The sequence below is a fragment of the Cibotium barometz genome, chromosome 56 (assembly GCF_041138505.1).
Source record: "Cibotium barometz isolate CiBa-2024 chromosome 56, ASM4113850v1, whole genome shotgun sequence".
Taxonomy (NCBI): Eukaryota; Viridiplantae; Streptophyta; class Polypodiopsida; order Cyatheales; family Cibotiaceae; genus Cibotium; species Cibotium barometz.
In genome coordinates, this window is record NC_141101.1 from 14,979,882 (window position 1) to 15,001,133 (window position 21,252).

Sequence of the window (21,252 nt, forward strand, 5' to 3'; positions counted from 1 at the left end):
GTGATGATGCTTGTGGTGGTCACCTCGTGGTGGCGCATTGCCTGTTCATCTCTACAGCCTCAATTGTGCTTCGATGTGGTGACATTGCTCTGACTTTTTACATGGTATCAAAGCTCAAGCTTGTGGTCTTGGAAAACACTTTTATCTTCAAGTGGTTTAAATGGAGAAGCATGAAATACTTGGATGGTGTGTTGGATTATTCCATATGCAAAAATGTGGGAAGTTGAAGAGTTATATAGGCTAGAGTGGCACCTTGTCATAGCCCTCTTCCCCATCAGTATTTTTTGGGGGGCATCACTTGGGGAGATCAACGGAGGGTTTGGTAGTGGTGGCCATTGAGTTTGGTAGTGGTGGTCTTGGTGCTCGTGGTAGACGCCTCCTAGTGGTGTCACGGTGTGTTGCCTGATCACCTTGATGACACTTAGCCAAAAGAGCTATCATCCTTTGTTAGCTTTACACCCACAAGACATAGGTATATCCAAAATGAATCTTTATCGAGACCAGTGCTTCTCACACCAAACAGGGGGACTTAGCATTTCAGACTTGGTATGTTAGAACACAGAAGATGGTGACAGGAAGCTGCTATAGACTCGCTTGTTTGACATGCTGCAACCGTCTGACTATTTAGTTTTGAAAACATTCACCAAGGTGAACAAATGGAAGCTTGCAGACAGGCGGACAAGCCAGTTCTAGCTTCCTTTTCACTTGCACATGCACACATTCAAACACGCTCGCACCTTTTTTTTTTGTTTAATCAATTATTTTGCTACCTTCAATTTTTTCTTGCTTGTGTTTACTTTTTGATGCTGTGAGAGGTACAAAGAAGGCTATAATCAGTTAGCATACAGGAAATTTGTCCTCTGGATAGGGTGAGCAAATGCATGGTTCAATCATGGAATGAAAACCGACTCTTCATTTTGAAGACAGAGTTGATCTAGAACTCTTGGATGCATCCAAAGACAGTGATGCAGTTTCTACAGCATTATTCTTCTGCTTTAAATTTTCTTCAGGAAAACAGTTCCGTAACGCACTGGCATGTGTCTGGTTCCACTTCAACTCCATGACTCAAGAGCCCTCTGTAAGGGCCATGAATGAGAGAATGCGTTAATCTTCTCAAGACATTGAATTGTATAAGGCAGACAAAATTCTTGCTTGCATAGTGAAATTTATTCATGCAAGCCCTAATTTCTAAGAAATGAACTTCACCTTAAAACAGTATTGGGTTCTACAAGCCATCGCTTCAAGCTAGTAGAGAGCAGCGAACTGTACATATTTGGCATACTCTTCAGGCACATACGACTCCACTTTGAACTTGGGTACTTTAGCACCTCGCTTGGGCCAGCATGGGGGGGGCGAAGAGTATTTGATCCCAATGACCGTTGATAAACCTGCAGCGGTTATCAAAAGAGGACAATATCAGTCCAAAGAACATCAGACTTCACAAAATCAGGCTTCATAAAACACCAAAAGCTTTTGCACAGATGCCAGACAATAATTACCTTGCACCTTCATACAAATGTTCACCTACGCCCAGCACCGGCTGGGCGTAGACCTCCCTTGTCTATAGGATGACTACGCCGTCTCTAAGAGGCTTCGGCTAGGTGGACCCTTGCATGTAACGCTCAGATGTTAGAGCTTAAGCACAAGACCTCCTAGCCTCACACAGCTCACAAGGATTCCAGACCCTCACTAGTAATGCTGAGGTGTCAGAGCTTAGGTGCAACTCCTTGCATGTCCTCGTAGACTCACCCATTCAAGAGGTTTGGATCCCCACCCAAGTGGCTTCCACACCCCTGCAGGTAACATGCCATGTGTCAGAGCTTAGGCGCCAAATCTCAAATTCGAGTGGAAGTCCACTCCCCATGGTCCCTGTAGAGACTTGCCGCTGACACCAAAGAGCTCTTATATAAGGACCTAGCCCTTACAAGCCAAGATCTTCGTGAACATCTTGTACAGATATCCTCCTATAAGGAAGGGAGTTCTCAAGCCAGAGTCTAGAGATTCTTTGCAAGAAACAATACACAATATACTTACTGTGGTTTTAAATCCTGAACAGGTATTACCTGTTTTATGACGAGTACAATATACGCTGCGTTGAAGGGGAGCCCACCTGCTACTACAGGGGAGAGGAGGTTACAAAGCAGGTCCAACCTTAAGTGATGCGCCATCGACATCCTCATGTTGCTCGATACCCTGAAAATGAGCTACTCCCAAATGCTGCTCCTCATCAATGCGTCACAGCATCTGTCTGTGCTAGGCCTGATTCTCATGCCCTTTCTTTTACTGCATCAGTCTCTCACACACATAATTACTCTTCAGCCTTGCCTTAGGGCAAGAATTAAAAGCCTTAACTAGGCCAGCAATTTTCTAGAGCAATGCAGTATGCCACAACTACGGATGAACATTGATTGAGTGAGCTCTCAGTCTGTCCTGTCTCGCAGATACCTTTAATAGAGCCCTTCGTGAAGCTCTCTCTCTCTCTCTCTCCCCCCTGTCAGAATACGCAGCGGAGATGATGACCAAATCTGGGAACACGAGAGCAAAAACGCAGGCAGAAAAACAGCACAAGAGAGAGAGAGAGATGTAGGCGTGTAACTCTGCTCTGATATACACAAGAAGATCCCGAATATGATACAAATAGTGGTATGGGGCTGGGGGCCTATATATATGCCCCTGGGAGAGCAGTTGGCCAGAATAGGAAGTGCCCACGACTGCTGAAAAATGTCCACGACTGCATAAATGCAGTCGACCAGCAGAAAAGTGCCCATGACTGAGAAACTGCAGTCGGCCAGCAGTCTAGTAGCCCACGACTCATGTGTATGCAGTCGGCCAGCACTGGAGTGCTCTTGGCATCCTCTGGCAACCCTCCCCACCACTGGAAAAATGCGAAAAAATAGGGGAAAAATACAGGGAGTGAGGAAAAATGATAAAACACCTGATAAGGGCAGGCACACCCACAACAAACGCCCTGGTGTATAAATCTAGACAGGAGATGACTTCTAACACCCCCTCTCAGCTCCTGGCTGTGAAACCAACCACTGGGAGCTGGGGTGCCGCCTGAGCAAATCCTGAGAGAGCGACTTCGTGAAGAGGTCCACCGTACTGTCCTCCGTCGAACAGAACTCTAGCAAGATGTCATCAGCAACGATCTGTTCACGAACAAAGTGCCTCTGGATGACCATGGGTTCCTCCAGTGGAAGCCCAAACCTACCATGCAACCTCTGCATCTTCACCACATCACAAACAGCATCACAAACAGCCCGGTACTCTGCCTCTGTTCTTGACAAGGCAAAAGATGACTGTCTCCAACTGCTCCGAAAAACTGCTCCTGGGCCTGAAGTAGATCCCCTCGTGTCCGGATCTCCTCCCCAAACTGAGTCACTCCAACCACGGAGTCGGACTCCATCCAACAATCCCCCTCCTGTGTACAAGAGTCCATGATCCTTCGCATGCCGCAGAAACCACAGGAAACATCCTGCCTCCCAAAGAGACATCTGCAACCATGAGCTCAACCGCCTCATCAGGAAGCTCCCGTCCAATCTGGTGTCCATCAACCAGATCCATGAACCATACAGCTTCTGAGTCACAGAGACATCACACTGCTCACAAGGATCAACACCTGTTACGGTGCACAAACAAGTCCTGGAAACCTGATGAAACCTGTCAACCACCCCCTCTGAATCCAAAACCACAAAGCCTGGAGAAACCACCTCCTTCTGCAAGTAAGCACCTGCCACCTGCCTGGCTTTCCGAAAGGTCCCCGTGGAAAGAACATCCTCAACAACTAGAAGTTCTATGTCCTAAACACTACGAGACATCAGAGCATAAGTGACCTGTTCAGCTTCCTCTGACTCACGAACACAAGAACTACCAACATCAGTACTGGAAAGTTCCTGCCAACTGCTGCCATCTACTGGCCAGCTATCCACCACCTGGTCTCGGAAAGCCCGCACCTGCAGCGTATCCACACTTAAGTGGCCATTACCAGACTGCCACTCATCACAAACCTGAGGACCTCGGAGAGAGAGTGTTGAAAGCCTGTAAACTCTATTCTCCACTCCACCTTCCCAAACCACTTGGCCTGTTGCTTTGTCCCGGAGACCAACAAAATGCTCATCAAACCCCACCCGTACGCCAGTCTTGCAAACCTGATGCACTGACAACAGATGAAAACCAAGTGCCGGAACATACAACACCTGGGAGGAATGCTTCCCCCCTCTTCCCCATCGGGAACTATCTCCATCCTGCCCTCACTGTGAACTGGAATAGTGGACGTATCCCCAGTAAGAATATGACCAGAAAGCCTGCAGAGATCCTGTAAACCGGAACGGGAAGGAGTCATGTGCCTGGAAGCACCACTATCGAGAATCCACTCCCAAGTATCCGTTGCGGAGAGTCCTCCAATCTCCTCCCTGCCTAAAGAAAATGAAACATCGGTGTCCATCACCTCCAGGTGCACAAAAGCCGGAGTCTTCACGATTGCTGCTGAGGAATCTTCACCCTTCTCGGTCTTCCGCTTGGGACACTGTCTGCAATAGTGGCCTTTCTCGCCACAATCATTACAGGTCCTCTCTGCCTTCAGCTTCTTGCGGTCAGCGTCGGACTTCTTCTCAGAAGACTTCTCCGATGAAGCCTTCCCTTTGCCGGAGTTACGGCCTTTCGACCGTTGGCCAGTAAAGGCCTCCGAACCTCCACCCTGAGGAGGGTTCGTGAATCGTTCCTCCTGGTCCAGGACCATGGGCACAAGCTCCTCCCACGTGATGGTGCTGAGCCTGCCACTGGTAATCAAAGACGAGTAAAATGCTGAGTACGAAGAGGGCAAGTGCGACAGCAACGTTATGGCCATGTCCTCTGACGATATCTCCTTCCCAACCTGAAGAACTTCCTGCTGAAGAGCCTGCAGCTTGTTAATATGCTCTCGCATCGTCGACGACTTTGCAGGGCTCTCGCATCGTCGATGACTTTGCAGGGCTCATAACCCGCATCTGTACTTCCAAGGAAATCCTCTTCATGGGCGATACCCTGTTGTAAAGTGAGGCCAAATGCTGCCATATACCTCTGGCCAGCGTCATGTGCTTTACATGATTGATTACCTGTGGTGTGCAGTTGAGGAAAATAAACGAACGGACCCTGGCATTGACACGATCCCACATCTATGTCTGGGCCTCCCGATCCTTTCGGATCGACGGTAACTCCCCTTCCTCTACTTCCGGCCGTGGAACACCAACAACGACGAAATCGGCGAGGTCGTACGACTCCAGAACAGATTCCATCATCACCTTCCATATGCCGTAGTTGCTCCCGTCCAACTGACGGTCCACCGGGAACGTGGAGAGTGTCGGGATCTTCACATGTCTCTCGGCCATCTCAAACAGATCTGCCATTGCGGGGATGTACTCTGAAAAGGGTGGGTGGGTGGGAACAAAGAAGAACTAAAACCTGCAAGTGGCTGTCCAGCAAATCAGCCCGCCTTCCTCTTGCACCTTCTCTTCCCGATCAACCCAAAACAGTCCACCAATCAGCCACAAAACAGTCCCCCTCTTGCTCACACAAATCTCAAGACCTATCTAGAGCCTAGGGCTCTGATACCATGTCAGAATACGCAGCGGAGATGATGACCAAATCTGGGAACACGAGAGCAAAAACGCAGGCAGAAAAACAGCACAAGAGAGAGAGAGATGTAGGCGTGTAACTCTGCTCTGATATACACAAGAAGATCCCGAATATGATACAAATAGTGGCATGGGGCTGGGGGCCTATATATATGCCCCTAGGAGAGCAGTCGGCCAGCATAGGAAGTGCCCACGACTGCTGAAAAATGTCCACGACTGCATAAATGCAGTCGGCCAGCAGAAAAGTGCCCACGACTGAGAAACTGCAGTCGGCCAGCAGTCCAGTAGCCCACGACTCATGTGTATGCAGTCGGCCTGCACTGGAGTGCTCCTGGCATCCTCTGGCAACCCTCCCCACCACTGGAAAAATGGGAAAAAATAGGGGAAAAATACGGGGAGTGAGGAAAAATGATAAAACACCTGATAAGGGCGGGCACACCCACAACAAAGGCCCTGGTGTATAAATCTAGACAGGAGATGATTTCTAACACCCCCCCCCCCCCGCCCACACGCTTGGACCACAAGCACAATTGTTCCCATCCACAAAGCAGGAGACCCCATGGACTTACAAGACTATCATGATTGGTCATACAATGGCCAAGATTTATGGCATGCTCCAGGAGAACCTACTCTACACATGATCACATATTTAGCCTACGAGCAATCATTGAGGCGGCGAGGGCATGGAAACAGCATGTATATTGCTGCATCGTGGATTTCCGCAAGGCCATGCAACAGTCCCTCTTGTTGGGACAACCGTAGAAGCTCTGCTCCAGCTTCCACGAGACATGATATGGGGCGTCGTACTGGCAGAGTACGGGCACCAAGGGGACTCTAGGGATATTTGCAGCAGTATTGGGATCAAACCGGGCTGCCTACTCCCTCCCACACTATTTGGTTTGTATATTGATGAGATCTCACTCTTTGTGGACAGATTTGGAGGTGCAAGCTCACGATTAGCTCAAGCAATGGTGTGCCCATTCTATTATATGCAGATGACATTGTTCTGATCTCAGACTCTACAGAGGGATTGCAGAGACATTTGGATGCACTGCAGCGGTTTTGTGATGAGAGAGACCTCATGATCAATCTCGGCAAAACCGAGGTCACATTATATCCGGTTACATCTACCCTATCTCTCTCATACAGGGAAGCCCAGGTGGAGATAGTTTTATCTTACGTATACCGCAGGGTTACTTTTACATGAGACCACACGTTTGGTGAGAGGATATGCATCTCTAGCCTGCCTAGAGAGGCAGTGTTTCTAGGCCCATTTCTAGGAACCCTATGCACCCAGAAGCGATGTATGGGGCCCCCTTCTGGGGACCATATCTCAGTGAGGCAACCTAGAAGAGCATAGAGGGACTCCAAGTAATGATGCTTTCGTGTATGATCAGGAGCAAGCCATCTGTGAGACATGAGATCGTGCTAGCAGAGTTTGGAGCCGCCCCTTCGATCATAAATGCCCTCTTTCAGACCAGTACTTATATTCATCATGTATACACACTTGACAGTGAGTGCCTCCCGAGATTGGCCTTTGAGTCGTCGATGCAGTTACATCGGGATGGACATAGCACCATGGTACTCTCAGGTGGTTGATCCTCCATTTTGGATGTCTCACGGCAAAAGATCAACCGTCTTATACGGCTGGACCTGCTAGGGCTCCACACAAGCTGGACATGGGTGTCTCCACCAGAGCTCACCACGAAACCTCTGTTTTATAGAGCATCTTTTGAGACCTTTTGAGGACGGGTTCATTGAAGGCCCACCTAGGGTACTTACAGATACACAGGTCGCATGCCATGCGGATAGCAATTGACTGGTATCTTCACATCACCTTAGGGTCAAGTCTGGCAAAGCGGAGGGCATTCCATGAGATGCACGCATATGCAGAGTATGCACTACTGGTAAGATGGAGAAGGAGCACTATTTGTTTCGATGCCCACCTACTGTGAGATCCAGGGGAGATTTCATTCTCTTTCGGCCCCCTCTCACGGGTTGCGTAGCTATGCAAGTCAATTGCTATCCGCATGCCATGCGGATAGCAATTGACTGGTATCTTCACATCACCTTAGGGTCAAGTCTGGCAAAGCGGAGGGCATTCCATGAGATGCACGCATATGCAGAGTATGCACTACTGGTAAGATGGAGAAGGAGCACTATTTGTTTCGATGCCCACCTACTGTGAGATCCAGGGGAGATTTCATTCTCTTTCGGCCCCCTCTCACGGGTTGCGTAGCTATGCAAGACACAGGAAGCTGAGATGGAGGAGCAATATATTTTCCAATGCCATGTGACCAGCCTACAATGAGATTGAAGATAAATATCATTACTTATCCCAGAAGGATATTGGCCTATATCACACCATTCTGTTTCCTGGTCAGAGATTCTTCGTGCTTTTCCTCCACAAGGTAAGTGACTCCAGGAGAGATCGATGACACCTCGAGAAACCACTCATCACCTCATCCTTTCAGATTACAGAGGATAACAGAAAAGTTGAAAAAACATAAGTAAGACTTCATATTTGGGGGCAACAGCGTCAGACCATAAGCAAAGACTTCCAAGGTTGCTTTCCACGTGCATCCATTGGAGATTTCTTACATAGTAGCTCTTAAGCCACCGCTGAAGTGGCCAATGATGTGATAGCTCAAGTGGTCAAGGTGTTTGGCTAGGACCAAGAGGTGTTTCTCACCCCTTATCCTTGACACACTTATCCTTGACACAACTACAGTCAAAGCATTTTATGTACGTGTGTTCTCACTCCTTATCCTTGACACACTTGATTCACAGTTAGCCTTACATGTTGTTCTGGCTATTCTGCTGAATATAGTTGTCCATTCTGCTGAATATAGTTGTCAGTTATGCTTTTCTTTCTTTGTTACATGCCATCATGCATGATGGATGTGGATTTATGAATTACCCATTGTCTCATAGATCTTTGTGGCCTTCTTTTCAAAGTTGATAGCATTCTCTCTCTCTCTCTCTCTCTCTCTCTCTCTCTCTCTCTCTCTCTCTCTCTCTCTCTCTTTTCTTTCAGCTTTTGTATGGCTACCGATATTATCTTTCTTACTTCATCGACCCATTAAAAATATGCATGCAACAATACTTCAGCAATTGATTGATTTCTACATAGCACTACCATGTACAGCATCTGCTCATGTACTTCATGCTATGTAAAGTTCTCATAATATCTTTTGTGCTGTGATACAATCTTTACAGTAGCCCAATAAAATAAACTACCATGGTGTCTTATTCATACAGAAAAAAGCTTTGAGATTACTCATATAGAATTTGCAAATTACGACGCATCATTCAAGCATTCTAGTCAAACAGTCTACTTATGCAGTTCAAAATTGTCACATCTAGGCATGAAAGAAATAATGTTTTACATCCAGCAGAAGTCGAGAAAGCATACTCTTGTGCACACGACCCAACAGAAAGCGTTCACCCCTCCACCACTCAAGAGGTCTTGATCTTATTCTGGTGCTACGTCGAACTCCATCATCGAAATTTGTGCCAGCACCTGCCAAACCGTGCAAGTCTGTTAGACAGGTATTTTTCCTAAGAGTCAATTGAAAGAAAGCACAAAATGTTGAGAACTCGGCCTGAAAAACATGACATGATCACTGAGAATCAGCTTTCAACAAAAGACTCAAGATCCATACTTTTTACTGCAAGTTGTGACTTGCGATGAATAAATTTTAACCTCAAGAATGAGACTTGAAAAGGATCAACATGAGGTTTTCAAAGATATTCATTACAGCTACAAGGTTCACCAAACCCTTATGACCGCGCGGGGGGGGGGGGGGGGGGGGGCGAGGATTTTAAACAAAGGTTTTGAGATCCCATGAACCCTGACCAAATTCTGTGTCTCCAAGCTACCCAGCATACATGCATTGTCAACACAAGCATTGATAATAATATCATGGGGAGGCATTTTGCATCAGACGAAATCTATGTAAAAAAGAAAGTTTACTTTCCAAGGCCATCAAATGTAAAATTAACAGTACAAAAACTTTCAAGTGTTAAAAGGAAAGGGGCTTGTAGCAGCAAAAACCTTCAAGGCTGTCTCGCCGATCCTTCAGAGGCTTTTTTCTCTTTGTACAAGTTTTTTTGGGAGGCTTTGATACGTTCTGCTCTGGGCTCTTGATCACCTCTGTAGACACTGCATCAGAAGAATTTGAGTTGATTTCTTCCACCAACTCTGGGCTCTTTTCCTGTCATCATAGAACACCATCGCAAATATCCTGTTCAACTTGAAAGGAATTCAAATTCAGCTGTACCACTGTTACTTGCCAGAAAAGCCAACATCTTAAAACCATTCAGTACATGAAACAGTCAAAGCTGGTGCAATATCAGATGCCAAAGCCTCACATGGAAAAAAAATGAATCACCTGAACTAGTGTTTTGGGGCTCTCTGGGCTTGCAGAAGAATTTTGCAAACAAGGTGTATTCTGTGGAGTTGGGGCTGGCAAGTTGGGCTCAAAAATTGGAGAGTTCATGGTGTCATCAAACTCAAGCCTCCGTTTTCCAATATCCTCCACAGCATTATCCTTCTTTAACATAAGTGCTGCAAGTGGATTTGATGGTGGCGTTGGGGAAGTGAAAGGAGTTCTTTTAGTCACTGTGTTTCTATTGTATGGTGTCACCTTCATATCTATCTCATTAGCAACATCGCCTTCTTTCTCTACATGCCTCACTTCTGATTCAGCAGCAGGGCTATTTACATGCTCCACAACCTGGTTACTTGGAGCAATCTCCACAATTTCAAAAGCTTGAGATAATTTTACGCCTTCGTTTGGGCCACCCTCAGAAGAGGTAGTCTTTGTCTGACTAGAAGTACACTGGCCATTACCTTTTGTATCTATAAGAGGAGATTTACCATCCGATAAGATGTCGTTATCGTCTTCTGCCTGATCTCTCATTTTAGCAGTTTCATTCATATATGCAATCTCCAGTGCCACTCCATCTGACTGGACAGGATTCAACAATTGAGACACCTGAACCTGTTTCTCAGCATTTTGGTTTTCATGCACGCCCTTCTCAACCCTGAACTCTGGATTCGAAAGAAAAGTAAAAGAAGACTGCTCAGTTGCATCCTCTTCCTCTTCAAGTTGCTCGTCATCCAGTGACTGCACCTGCTCTGCACATAATGGAAGCTCCACAGAAAAGCCCCTAAGTCTTGTTGTCGTCCTGCAAGTGAGACAGCACACTGTTAAAAAACTTTGATGTCTCCATAAACAAGCAGAAATATGAATAGGTTTCTGACACCCACCTTTGACTATTTTTGCGCCTCACCCCTAGCCTCCGTGAACTCGAGTTTCTATGCACAGAAAACGGACTGCACAACTCACTTCTTCCCCTCAATTTACGCATAATTGCTTCTGAGGCTGTGTGTTTTGAAAAAGAACTCTCAATATCACTTCAAAAGCAGTACAGAATATCCTGAGATTTAAACGACTCCACTAAAAGCAAATAAAAGTTTCTTTCACAAAAGCATGAATTGTGTACGACATTTTCCGGAGGTCATGAATCCATTGCTATCCAGAATCAGCAGGAACGTGTTCCCTTAATCCTGCCCATCTAAATTGATCTGAATATATTTAACTTTGCCATGCACTTTAGCAAGAGTCCTTTCAGATGCTAAGATTTAAGCTGCTTAAAAGGTGCCCATGCTAACAAGATGTTGAGACTACGCTGCTTAAAAGGTGTGCATACTTAACTTCCAAGTTACAATGTTGAGACTACGCTGCTTAAAAGGTGTGCATACTTAACTTCCAAGTTACAATGGTGCTACTATTTAGAGAGTAGAAAGTAGTTACCTTCACGTTCATCGGCAGCTTCCCAAAATGCATGAACATCCTGTGGTTTCTTACATACTCCCAAAGCATCATTGTTAAGAATTGATCCAAAACCTCTGTAAAAAATCAGAAAGCATTATTGTTGGAGTTTATCATGATACGCACCCCCCAAGTGTTTGATCCAGATGAGCCCCAGTTGTATACAAACCAAATACACTACTGGAGTTCAAGTAAGAGCTAGGTTACATCATTCCATGTTTTTTGTTTTTTGAGCCGGGGTCAGAGGCGAGCATGCTCGTCTCTGAGACTCGAGCAGAGAAACTCTCTGAGACTCGAGCAGAGAAACCATTCCATGCTAAATGATCGCAAATGTGTGGTACATACTTTGCCAGCTTCCGTTTAGAGTTTCACAGCACCTTTGATTCATAAATACACAGATTTATTTGGTGTGAAGGATCATTTGAAGTGAGCATTTAATGCAAGGCAAATGCACAAATAGGTACTGGTTCCTTTTGATCCCTAAGACGACTCCTCCATGTCGATCTCAAAAGACATCAAAAAATACTCTTGAAAAGTTTCGTGTAGGATCAAAAAAAATACTCAGAAAGATTTGTGTAGGATCAAAAATAACTTTACCTGAGATCAACTACAAAAGGTTTTCGATGGGAAGTGATCCGTGAGCTTCTTTCACGCCTCAAAAACTTGTTCCTCTGTGAAAGCTTACTTGGAAGCGTGTTTTCCTTTCCACTGGCATAAACTGATTTGACTGGCGGGGATGACTTCTTCTTCGAGCCTTTCAGTCCTTCTGTCTCATCCTCTTTCTCCCTCTGCTTCAAGAATGTTGTTAAAGGTTGGTTCATGAACGAGTTCCCCTTCATCACTTCATCTTTTGATTTCTGGTGAGAAAAACGGCACACTGCTTGTGAAGCCAACGAAGCCTCAGACGTAGAAAACAGACAAGTGCAAGTCTAGTTTTAAGATCCATCGTTTTAAGGGGTCTTCAACTCCCGCTTATCTAAAATGCGAAGATTTTTTCCTTTGCATCAGAGTCTTAAGCCAGGAACTTGCAGAAAGACAGAGCTCACAAAGTGGACTTCAATACTTCTATTATAGCAAGACAACCAAGTGAAAGAAGACACAGAAGACGACAAAAACAAAAGAGCATTTCTAGGGCTAGCAGACCATGAAACCTTGAAATTCAAATCTCTCGGTTAGCAGACCAGTTCAGGAAATGATCTCTAGGGTTACAGTTTACAAGAAAATGACATATGATGAACGTATTTGAGAACTCAGTTCAGGAAAGTGTCTCCATGATTAGCAGAGGATAAACGTCCTTGAAATTCCAGTCCAGGAGAGTACCTCTAAGCTTAGCAGACGATGGATGGCTTGAAAATCTATTTTCACGAAAGTAAAGCTAGATGGATGTGCTCGAAAATTAGGGTTAGCAGACGATGGATGCAGAAAATACCTCTAGGGTTAGCAGAATACGGGTGCAGAGAGTACCTCTAGGTTCAGCAGACGATGGATGTCTTGAAAATCCTGTTCGGTGATGCTGTCGTCGCACTGCTGCAGTCTGTTATAGAGATTTGGCATCAGCGATGCGAAAACGTTGCTGCTTTCTTCCTCCGTTGCCATGTCCTGTGAAACATCTGCCACAAAAACAGTAGAGGAAGAAGAGGAAATTGCAGCAGCAGCAGCAGGAGGAGGAGGAATCGAGAGCATTCCTTTCCTTCTTTTTTGCTTGTTTGAATTTCACCAACGTTCTTCCTGGACAAAACAGGTCCACACTGCACAGCTTTCACACGAAAATAAAGAAAACGGGGGAAGTGCCCTGGAGGATGTTTGGGTGTATTCACACGATGAGCAAGGCTCAACGGTTGTAAATGAACAATGTACCTTATTCCAGGGTTACTCGTCTACATCATCCTCATGATGATAGAAGGAGGATGGGTTGGCTCCTTCCACATCTGCACATCCCTATAGCGTGGTAAATCGCTAGCGTGCAACCAATCGTGAGTTGGCAACCAGAAGGGCTGCACTAATGAGCTGGCGCTTTTGAGATGCCAAAACCTCAAAAAAAGGGTTAAGGTTTTGAAATTATTTTTTAAACAACCCTCAAAGTATGAACAGGCACTCTGCACGTGTAATCAAGGAATGGCAGAGCAGATTGGTTGTAGGTTGCTACTCCAGCTGTGCATGTTCGAAATGTGGGGAGTGGGGGGGTGCTCTCCAGATTCGCTCCCTCCTTCTGCCATGATGCTAAGGAGCAAGACCTTCAATTTGAAGGCCTGCCCTAACCTTCAATTTGAAGGCCATAAACTAGGTTGAACCTCGTAGTGGCTTCAAGCTCCTAGGCTATCCCAAATCATCCTTTGTTGTGGTTTCTTAGTTTTAACCTAGAGAACCATGGACCCTCTAAGGTGGTTAAGTCTCCACATCTCATTTTTTTTCTTCTTGGCCTTTCTTCAAAACCATAGCGTGACTATTTGGGTTCCACATCTCATTTTTTTATTTTTGTCCTTGCTTCAAAACGATAGCATCTATCTTAGAAAAGATGTAATGTACTCAAAGCAAAATACTTTGTTACCCTCAAGGCTCACCGTTATAGTTTTCTTTTAAATCCTAATGAAGATCGTCCAAATGAAGTAGATATAGCTTTAGATACAGGTGAATCTTTACTCAATGTTATGGCCTGTTTCCAGTCATTCCTAGAAACACATTCACAAGAGCTTACCTTCATGAACTACAACCGTCACACAGGGATCTTTCCAATGGTTGTGCTTGAGCACACTACTTTAAGAGCTCCACACGTCCATTGGGTAGCAGTTTCTATCACCACATCTCCCATGAACATTGTCACATCGTTGCATCCCTCGTCCCTCTTATCACCTCAAATCACTCATACATACTCACTAACACGCATTAGGGAGGATAATTAGTAAGAGAAAGACTCTATTGCACAATGGGAGAGCATATTACATTGTTAGAGAAAGTGACTTATATATAGGGCCATAAGTGTTTACACATACTTAAAATGTGGTTGACTTAGCGTCCAAGGCTCAAGTGGCCTTTTGTTTAATCTCATAATACATGCATGAAGTACATTCACATGGAATTGCCGTAAGGAACCATTTTCAAGAGACTGTTCAAGTTCTAGTTTTTGACATCATTGCTTCGTTGATTGATCATACATGCTTCTAATGTCTTCGTCTTTGCTATTTGATGTAGAATCACAATGGCAACCCCTATTAAACATTTTTGCGGCTTGTTTCCAGTCTAGAAACACATTTACAAGAACTTAACTTCACGAGCTACAACTATCATGGGGATCTTTCCAAAGGCCAAACTTGAGCACACTGCTTCAAGAGCTCCACAGCTTTGTGGGTAGCACTTTTTGTCATTATCTCCCGACGATTGTTGTCCTACAATCATGTTGGACTATGGGCAAGACTCTATAGCACAATGGGGCAATATATTGCATTATGAGAGAAAGTGACTTATATACAAGGCCATAAGTGTTCACATGCACATACACTTGAACTATGGTTGGTCAAGTACCCAAGGCTCATAAGTGGCCTATTGCTTATACAATGCTTAATCTCATAATATGTGCATGAAGCACATTCACATGGAATCCATTCTAGCTTGTTTGTTGCCACACGCTCTTGGAGCGAGAATCGCTACAGGTATTACATCGGACCATTTTTGGATGCTTGTCCAAGTTGTAGATTTAGACATTGTTGCTTCATAAATTAATCATGCATACTTTTGGTGTCTTAGTCTTTGCTATTTGATGTAGAATTAGATTAATCCCAAAATGGGTTAACATTCTCCCCTTCCTACAAAAAATCGTGTCAGCTGTTATGTTGATGCTTATGATGTTGTATGATTGTCAATGAGCATTGTTCCTCTAGAAGGAATGGGAAAGGCTAGTTAGTGAATGATGAAGTTAGTAAACAAGGTGGAGAATTCTACAAGAATGATTGCATTTTTCTTATCATGCTTTTGGCAATCATCACAAGGAAGTTTACATTGATTATATAAGCTAGCGGTGATTCTAAGGCTTGTTAGTGGTGGTGAAGAGGAAGAGATGGGGGGTCTAAAGGAATGTTGACACAATCATCAGAACAAGAGAGTGAATCTCAATTTCTTATTTGATTCTTTGAAGTGATGCAAATGTAGCTTCTTGATTGTTATTTTCCTTAAACATATAGTGTCAAATGATCTTGAAGTAAACTTGTCCCCCTGTATTCTTCATTCCATGTGTTTTTTATTTTATATGTATAAATGTTTTTTGGTGCTCTTACTAGCAGATACACAATGAATTGCATTAAAATGATTCAAACAGACTCTTGATGTAGCCATTGTTGAAGTCAAAATCATTGGGAGAGGCATGAAAGAAATCTTGACTTACAAGATCGATATAAAAGTTCTTTACCTTCTTGAGAGAGGTGTGGGATTTTATGGTAAAGAGATTATTATTGGAGGTGCATTTGGTGAGGTTTGAATGGGTGTCACTAAGGACAACCTATTATGCTTTGTACCTGTAAAGGAAAATCTAAGTGATGGGTCATACCACTGACTAGGCTTTCGCCCACTATGGTTGTAATGCTCCTTGCATTATAAGCTTGAGGACTTTTAAGACTGGTACTTTGATTCTCCACCTAACCATATCCCAAATAGTCCCTTAACTCATGGTTATATAGGCCTAAGTGGTGTATGACCTTCCAACTAGTACTTCAATTCTCCACCCAACCATATCCCAAATAGTCCCTAAACTCATGGTTATATAGGCCTAAGTGGTGCATGACCTTCCAACTTCAGTCCCTTGACTTTTCAATGGTTGGACATCGCCCTTTCCTTGTCTAATGCCTCTTTTACTACCCCTAGAAGGGAGTGCCTACTTCTATGTCCCTTGGACTTCCCATTGTGCACCATCTACTTCCCTTTTTACTTTAACTTTAATGCATATTAACCACCATTGCTTGGGTATTACCTATTTGAAATCCCCTAAACCTTATTTATTGGCAACCTTTTACATATAAATAATCTTTTCTAGTCTTACCTTAGTGTTTCCTGTAAGTCTCATAACATTTCCTCCCCCTTGAACCGCTATCTTTTTTGAGTGATACCCTTTTATCACACTAGCAGCAGCTGCATTTTCTTTACTCTCTATTTGAGAGTTATTTTTTTTAATCAAGTAATTCTAAACTACTTGATAGCTAGGGTCATTAGCACATTTTTCTTTTAAGTGAACCAGCAACTCGCTTTCTAGTTGAGTAAAACTCAACTCATTTATCATGGGTGCTCGACTTAGAGCATCTGCCACGATATCATTAAATTTTCCTTTTCTATATCTGATTTTAAAATCAAACTCTTGTAAGATTTCAGCTCATCTAGCTTTTCTACCTTTCAACTCCTTTTGAGTACTTAACCATTTAAGACTTTCATGGTCAGACAATACTTCAAAATTGGCACCATACAAATAATGATGCCACTTTTTAAGAGCATGCATAATTGCAAATAGTTCTTTTTCATAAGTTGAATAGTTACTTTGAGCTTTGTCCAACTTTTTACTTTCAAATACACCTGGCCTTCTCTTTTGCAATAATACTGCTCCTACAGTAGTAAAATTACTAGCATCCGTTGCCAATACAAATGGTTCATTTGGATCATCTATTTGCAAAATAGGAGCAATAGATATTGCTACTTTCAATTTTTCAAAACTAGTTTGTTGATCATGAGTCCACCAACCAAAATGTTTTCCTTTTCCTTTAAGTTGATTCGTCATTGGAACAACTATCTTAGCATAATTCCTTATAAACATTCGAGAGAACCCTGTAAGTCTTAAAAAGGATTATAACTCATCTATATTAGATGGGGCCTTCCATCTCAATATAGCTTCAACTTTATTAGGATCCATACAAATCCCTTCCCTATGTGTCCAAGATATTGCACTTCTTTTTTGAAGAAATCACATTTAGACTTTTTAGCAAATAATTTATTTTTCCTCAATAATTGAACACTTTTCTAAGGTGCTCAATATGTTCTTATTCATTTTGACTAAAGGCTAGTATATGATTAATAAAAACCACCACAAAATTCCCTAAATAATGATGAAGAATAGAGTTCATTGTGGTCATAAAAGTAGCGAGAGCATTCGTTAGACCAAAAGGCATAACTAAAAACTCATAGTGCCCAAAAGATATCCTAAATGTTGTTTTTGGCACATCTTCAATTCTAATTCTTACTTGATGATATCCATACCTTAAATCTATCTTACTAAAATAATTAATCAAACAACTCATCTATCATGGAAATAGGAAATGTATTTTTTATTGTGATTGCATTCAATCCACGATAATCTATGCACAAGTGCATGGATCCATTTTTTTCTTTACCAATAATATTGGTGAGGCCCAAGGAGACTTACTTGGCCTAATAAAGCCTTGTTCTAAACATTCACCCAACTTTTTTTCAACTTCTTGTCTTTCAAACAAACTTACTCTATAAGGTGGCTTACTAATTGGCTTTGAATCCTTTAAAACTTCTATGGGATGATTTATCCCTCTATCTGATGTTTCTAGAAAAACATCTTTAAATTCTTCTAATAAATTGTTCAAAGAAGAATTAACTACTTCACAAATACTTGAATCAAGCTTTTCACAATGGTTTTTTAAATTGAGGTATTGCATAACAGAAAAACATTTGTTCTATTTCATTATCTTGATGACGCTTTTGGAACTCAATATTACATATCAAAGGAGAAGATGGTGTATTGTGCTCTCCTTTGTAAGGATAGGCTAACTTCAATAGGGCGGTTATGATCAGGCACATTTCTTAAAAGATGCAAATCTTGCCATTTTTGTAGAAAAATATAGATCGCATATTTATTTATCTCCTTCTCTTCTCCACTAAATCTTTGAATACCATACCATGGTCTCTAGTTTTGGGACCCTGACCTTGGGTCTTCACACCCACTTGGAGTGACGTTTGAAGGTGCATTTGCAAGCATTTGGGACACATTTTCCATTTATTTTGGCATCTAGATGTGGGGTTTCCCTCATAGAATCCTTGTGCTTCTAGAAACTTGCGCAGGATTTATCAAGATGTTGATTTATGGGGTGATACTGGGTACTAAGGCTATCATCTGGATCTAAGGCTATCATCTGGATCTTGTTGGCTTTCAGGTTTATATAGGGTGTGGCGAGGTTTTTGGACCTAGACAAACGGGTTCCCTGGGTTCCCTTCGTAGAAGCCCTAGGCCTAGCAGCATGATGGGAGATGCAATGAGGGTCAGGGTTTGGGTAAGACACAATTGATCAGGGCTCTTGCTTAGTGGATCTCCACTAATGGTTAGGCTTTGGGCCGAATTGCCAAGTTTTTTTAGGGGCATTGTACTTTCTAGTCTAGCCATGGTACTCTTAGGTACCTAATATTTCTTGGTGATCTTCCTAAAGGGTTGCTAAGGTTGAGGTTTGGGAGGTGATCTTTATCTTTACCAGCAAGGTTTCGGATCTCCATATTGGTTTAAGGGGGTACTCAATGCGAGAAGGTGAGAGGAGTATTGAGTGTTAGGGGCTACCTAAGGTGGTGGCTCATAAGTGGAGTGGAGGATGAGGCTTGGGATATTGATGAGTTTAGGGTGCCCTTATCCGTAAGGGGTACAATAGCCATTCTAAAGGAGGGGAGCTCGAGTGTTGTACTCTTTTGTCAACAACTGCTGATGATGTAACCATGGCCATGTTACAAACAAGGTTGTGAGCAGTGTGCATTTGAGGTGTGAAAATTTACATTTGCTATTTATATTTTACACTGTGTATGTGTATGCGTGGAGAGATAGAGATACAAAGACATTGGCTCATCTTACTTGTTTGCAGTTCCCAATATGTTTGTGTCTACTACTTTTGGTGCACCCTCAACATCCAAGGGCATGGCTACTAGCAGCAAATGTGAAAAGGTAAGTTGACATGCAATTAGTTTTAGTTGACAAGTTGTGTTGATTGATTTTGATATGCTTTTGTGCTAATCATTAGTATTTGGGTTTTAGGTTGGTCATTAATGTACAATGTTAAAATAATTGCAGGTGTTTCAACCTACTCTTGTGCAATTCTTTGGCAACAAGAGAGTGAATAACATTATGAATGTAGAGAGACCGAAAAAGAAAACGGTAACCGAAGAAGTCATGGAGGAGCTATTTGGTTCCAGTGGAGACTCTGAGGATGATGACGAGTATAATGATCCAGAAGTAGAGGAGTTTGAGTATGATGATCCAGAAGTAGAGGAGTTTGAGGATGAGCTTGGTATAGATTTGGAGATTTTGGGAGAAAGCACTCAAGAGGAAGCTCTCAATGCGACTTCGATAGGCACGGAAGAGAGCAAAGCAACACAAACAGAGAAGAAAGGTTCAATACGTAAGTTTTGACAAGAGTGGACACGCAAGTATGCTTTTCTTAAGCACATAGTCCGTGGTAGACAGGAGTTTATGAAATGCCTTTGGTGTGAGCAGTACAAACTGAAAGGTCCTTGGGGTAGAGGTAATGGCTGCAAGACGATTATGTTGAGTGCAATTAGAAAGCATAGAAAGTCTAAAGAACATGCATGGGCTGCATCACGATTTCGTAGTGAGAGTGGCGTACAATTGCCTGCACACATGGAAGTGATGACATGTAGAAATACCTCTAGAGTAATAACAGTTATGAAACTTGCATACTTCAATGCGAGAGAAGACCTGGCCTTGAGGAAGTATGAGAAACTATGCGACCTTGCTTATGCCTTGGGTTTGGAAAGCATGCCTAAACGAAACGACTACTCTTCTTACACAAATAGAGTAGCCGGAAAAGACTTCATGTTTTGCATTTCTGAATACATAAAAAAACGTCATCTTGCTGAATTGCTACAGAGTCCTTTTTATGGTGTTACACTAGATGAATCAACAGACAGAGGTATGGAGAAACATTTGATTGTATATTTTTGCTTTATACCATTGAATGGAAAGGGATTGAGCAAAATAGAGTTTGCACGTCTGCTTCCTGTATCTGATGGTTGTGCACAAACCAAGTATGATGAATTGAGTAAAGTGTTGGCTGAATTTGGACTTGAGAAGCATCGCATGGTGGGCATTGCTACTGATGGTGATAGCTCCATGCTTGGTTGTAATGAAGGTTTGGTAGCAAAGTTGAAGCGTGATATTCCCCATCTTACAAGCATTCATTGTATTGCACATAGGGAAGCTCTTGCTGTTGCAGATGCAGCAAAACATTATCGTTGTCTTTCATATATTGATAAGGTTGCTAACAAGGTTTATTCTTGGATAGCTGCTTCTAGCATACGACATTCGGAGTTTCAAGATTTGCTTAAGGAGATGAATCTGCAAGCTCTTGAGGTGCTTCAAATACATGATGTAAGATGGTTAGCAAGAGGTAATGTCATGATTAGATTGACACAGCTGATGCCTACAATTCTTAGCATTTGGCAAGAAGGTGCACCTGATTGGTATGCAAAGCTGAAAACATATAAGATTCTTTTTTGCATTCACATGCTTGCCGATGTTTTGCATGACATGAACATGTTGAGCCAGAAATTCCAGGCAGATATTGTTGACATGTCTTCCATTAGTACATGCATTGATGTATGTATAGCTTCGTTGAGGAGAAAGTTTTTGCTGCAAGATTTTGGAAATGGTAGTCTGTACCTCAAGAAGTTTATGTCTGACACCGAAAGTGGAATTTTGCAACATGTAAATGAGGAGGGAAAAATATATGCACATGCGCTTTCTTATGCGAGAATTCCAAGCAAGGATAAAAAAGGGATTCCCTTAGATCCCTATGTAGGTGATG

General features: G+C 43.1%; 1 protein-coding gene across 2 annotated transcripts; it reads right to left on the reverse strand.

The window, feature by feature from the left end:
* Positions 1–597: 597 nt before the first annotated feature.
* On the reverse strand, positions 598–13,198 carry LOC147606941 (uncharacterized). 2 transcript variants are annotated; one of them, XM_086790976.1, is made up of 9 exons: positions 12,917–13,198; positions 12,050–12,309; positions 11,435–11,529; positions 10,888–11,002; positions 10,007–10,805; positions 9,670–9,829; positions 9,028–9,135; positions 1,207–1,388; positions 598–1,076 (listed from the first exon to the last, which is right to left on the reverse strand). In XM_086790976.1, the coding sequence occupies exons 1-8, from the start codon at positions 13,133–13,135 to the stop codon at positions 1,246–1,248; spliced, it is 1,899 nt and encodes a 632-aa protein (XP_086647102.1). In that variant the 5' UTR covers positions 13,136–13,198; the 3' UTR covers positions 598–1,076; positions 1,207–1,245. The 2 variants fall into 2 exon arrangements, with proteins under 2 accessions (XP_086647102.1, XP_086647103.1); XM_086790977.1 differs by having other exon boundaries at positions 10,007–10,801; positions 10,887–11,002.
* Between the last annotated feature and the right edge of the window lie 8,054 nt (positions 13,199–21,252).

What these genes read in the sequence shown, in the direction of transcription:
- LOC147606941 (XM_086790976.1), bottom strand. Translation starts at nt 13,135, where the DNA reads ATGCTCTCGATTCCTCCTCCTCCTGCTGCTGCTGCTGCAATTTCCTCT. An exon ending in ATCGTCTGCTGAACCTAGAG is followed by an intron (nt 12,310 to 12,916) that starts GTACTCTCTGCA and finishes TTTTCTCACCAG; the next exon opens with AAATCAAAAGATGAAGTGAT. An exon ending in CCTTTTGTAGTTGATCTCAG is followed by an intron (nt 11,530 to 12,049) that starts GTAAAGTTATTT and finishes GATTTTTTACAG; the next exon opens with AGGTTTTGGATCAATTCTTA.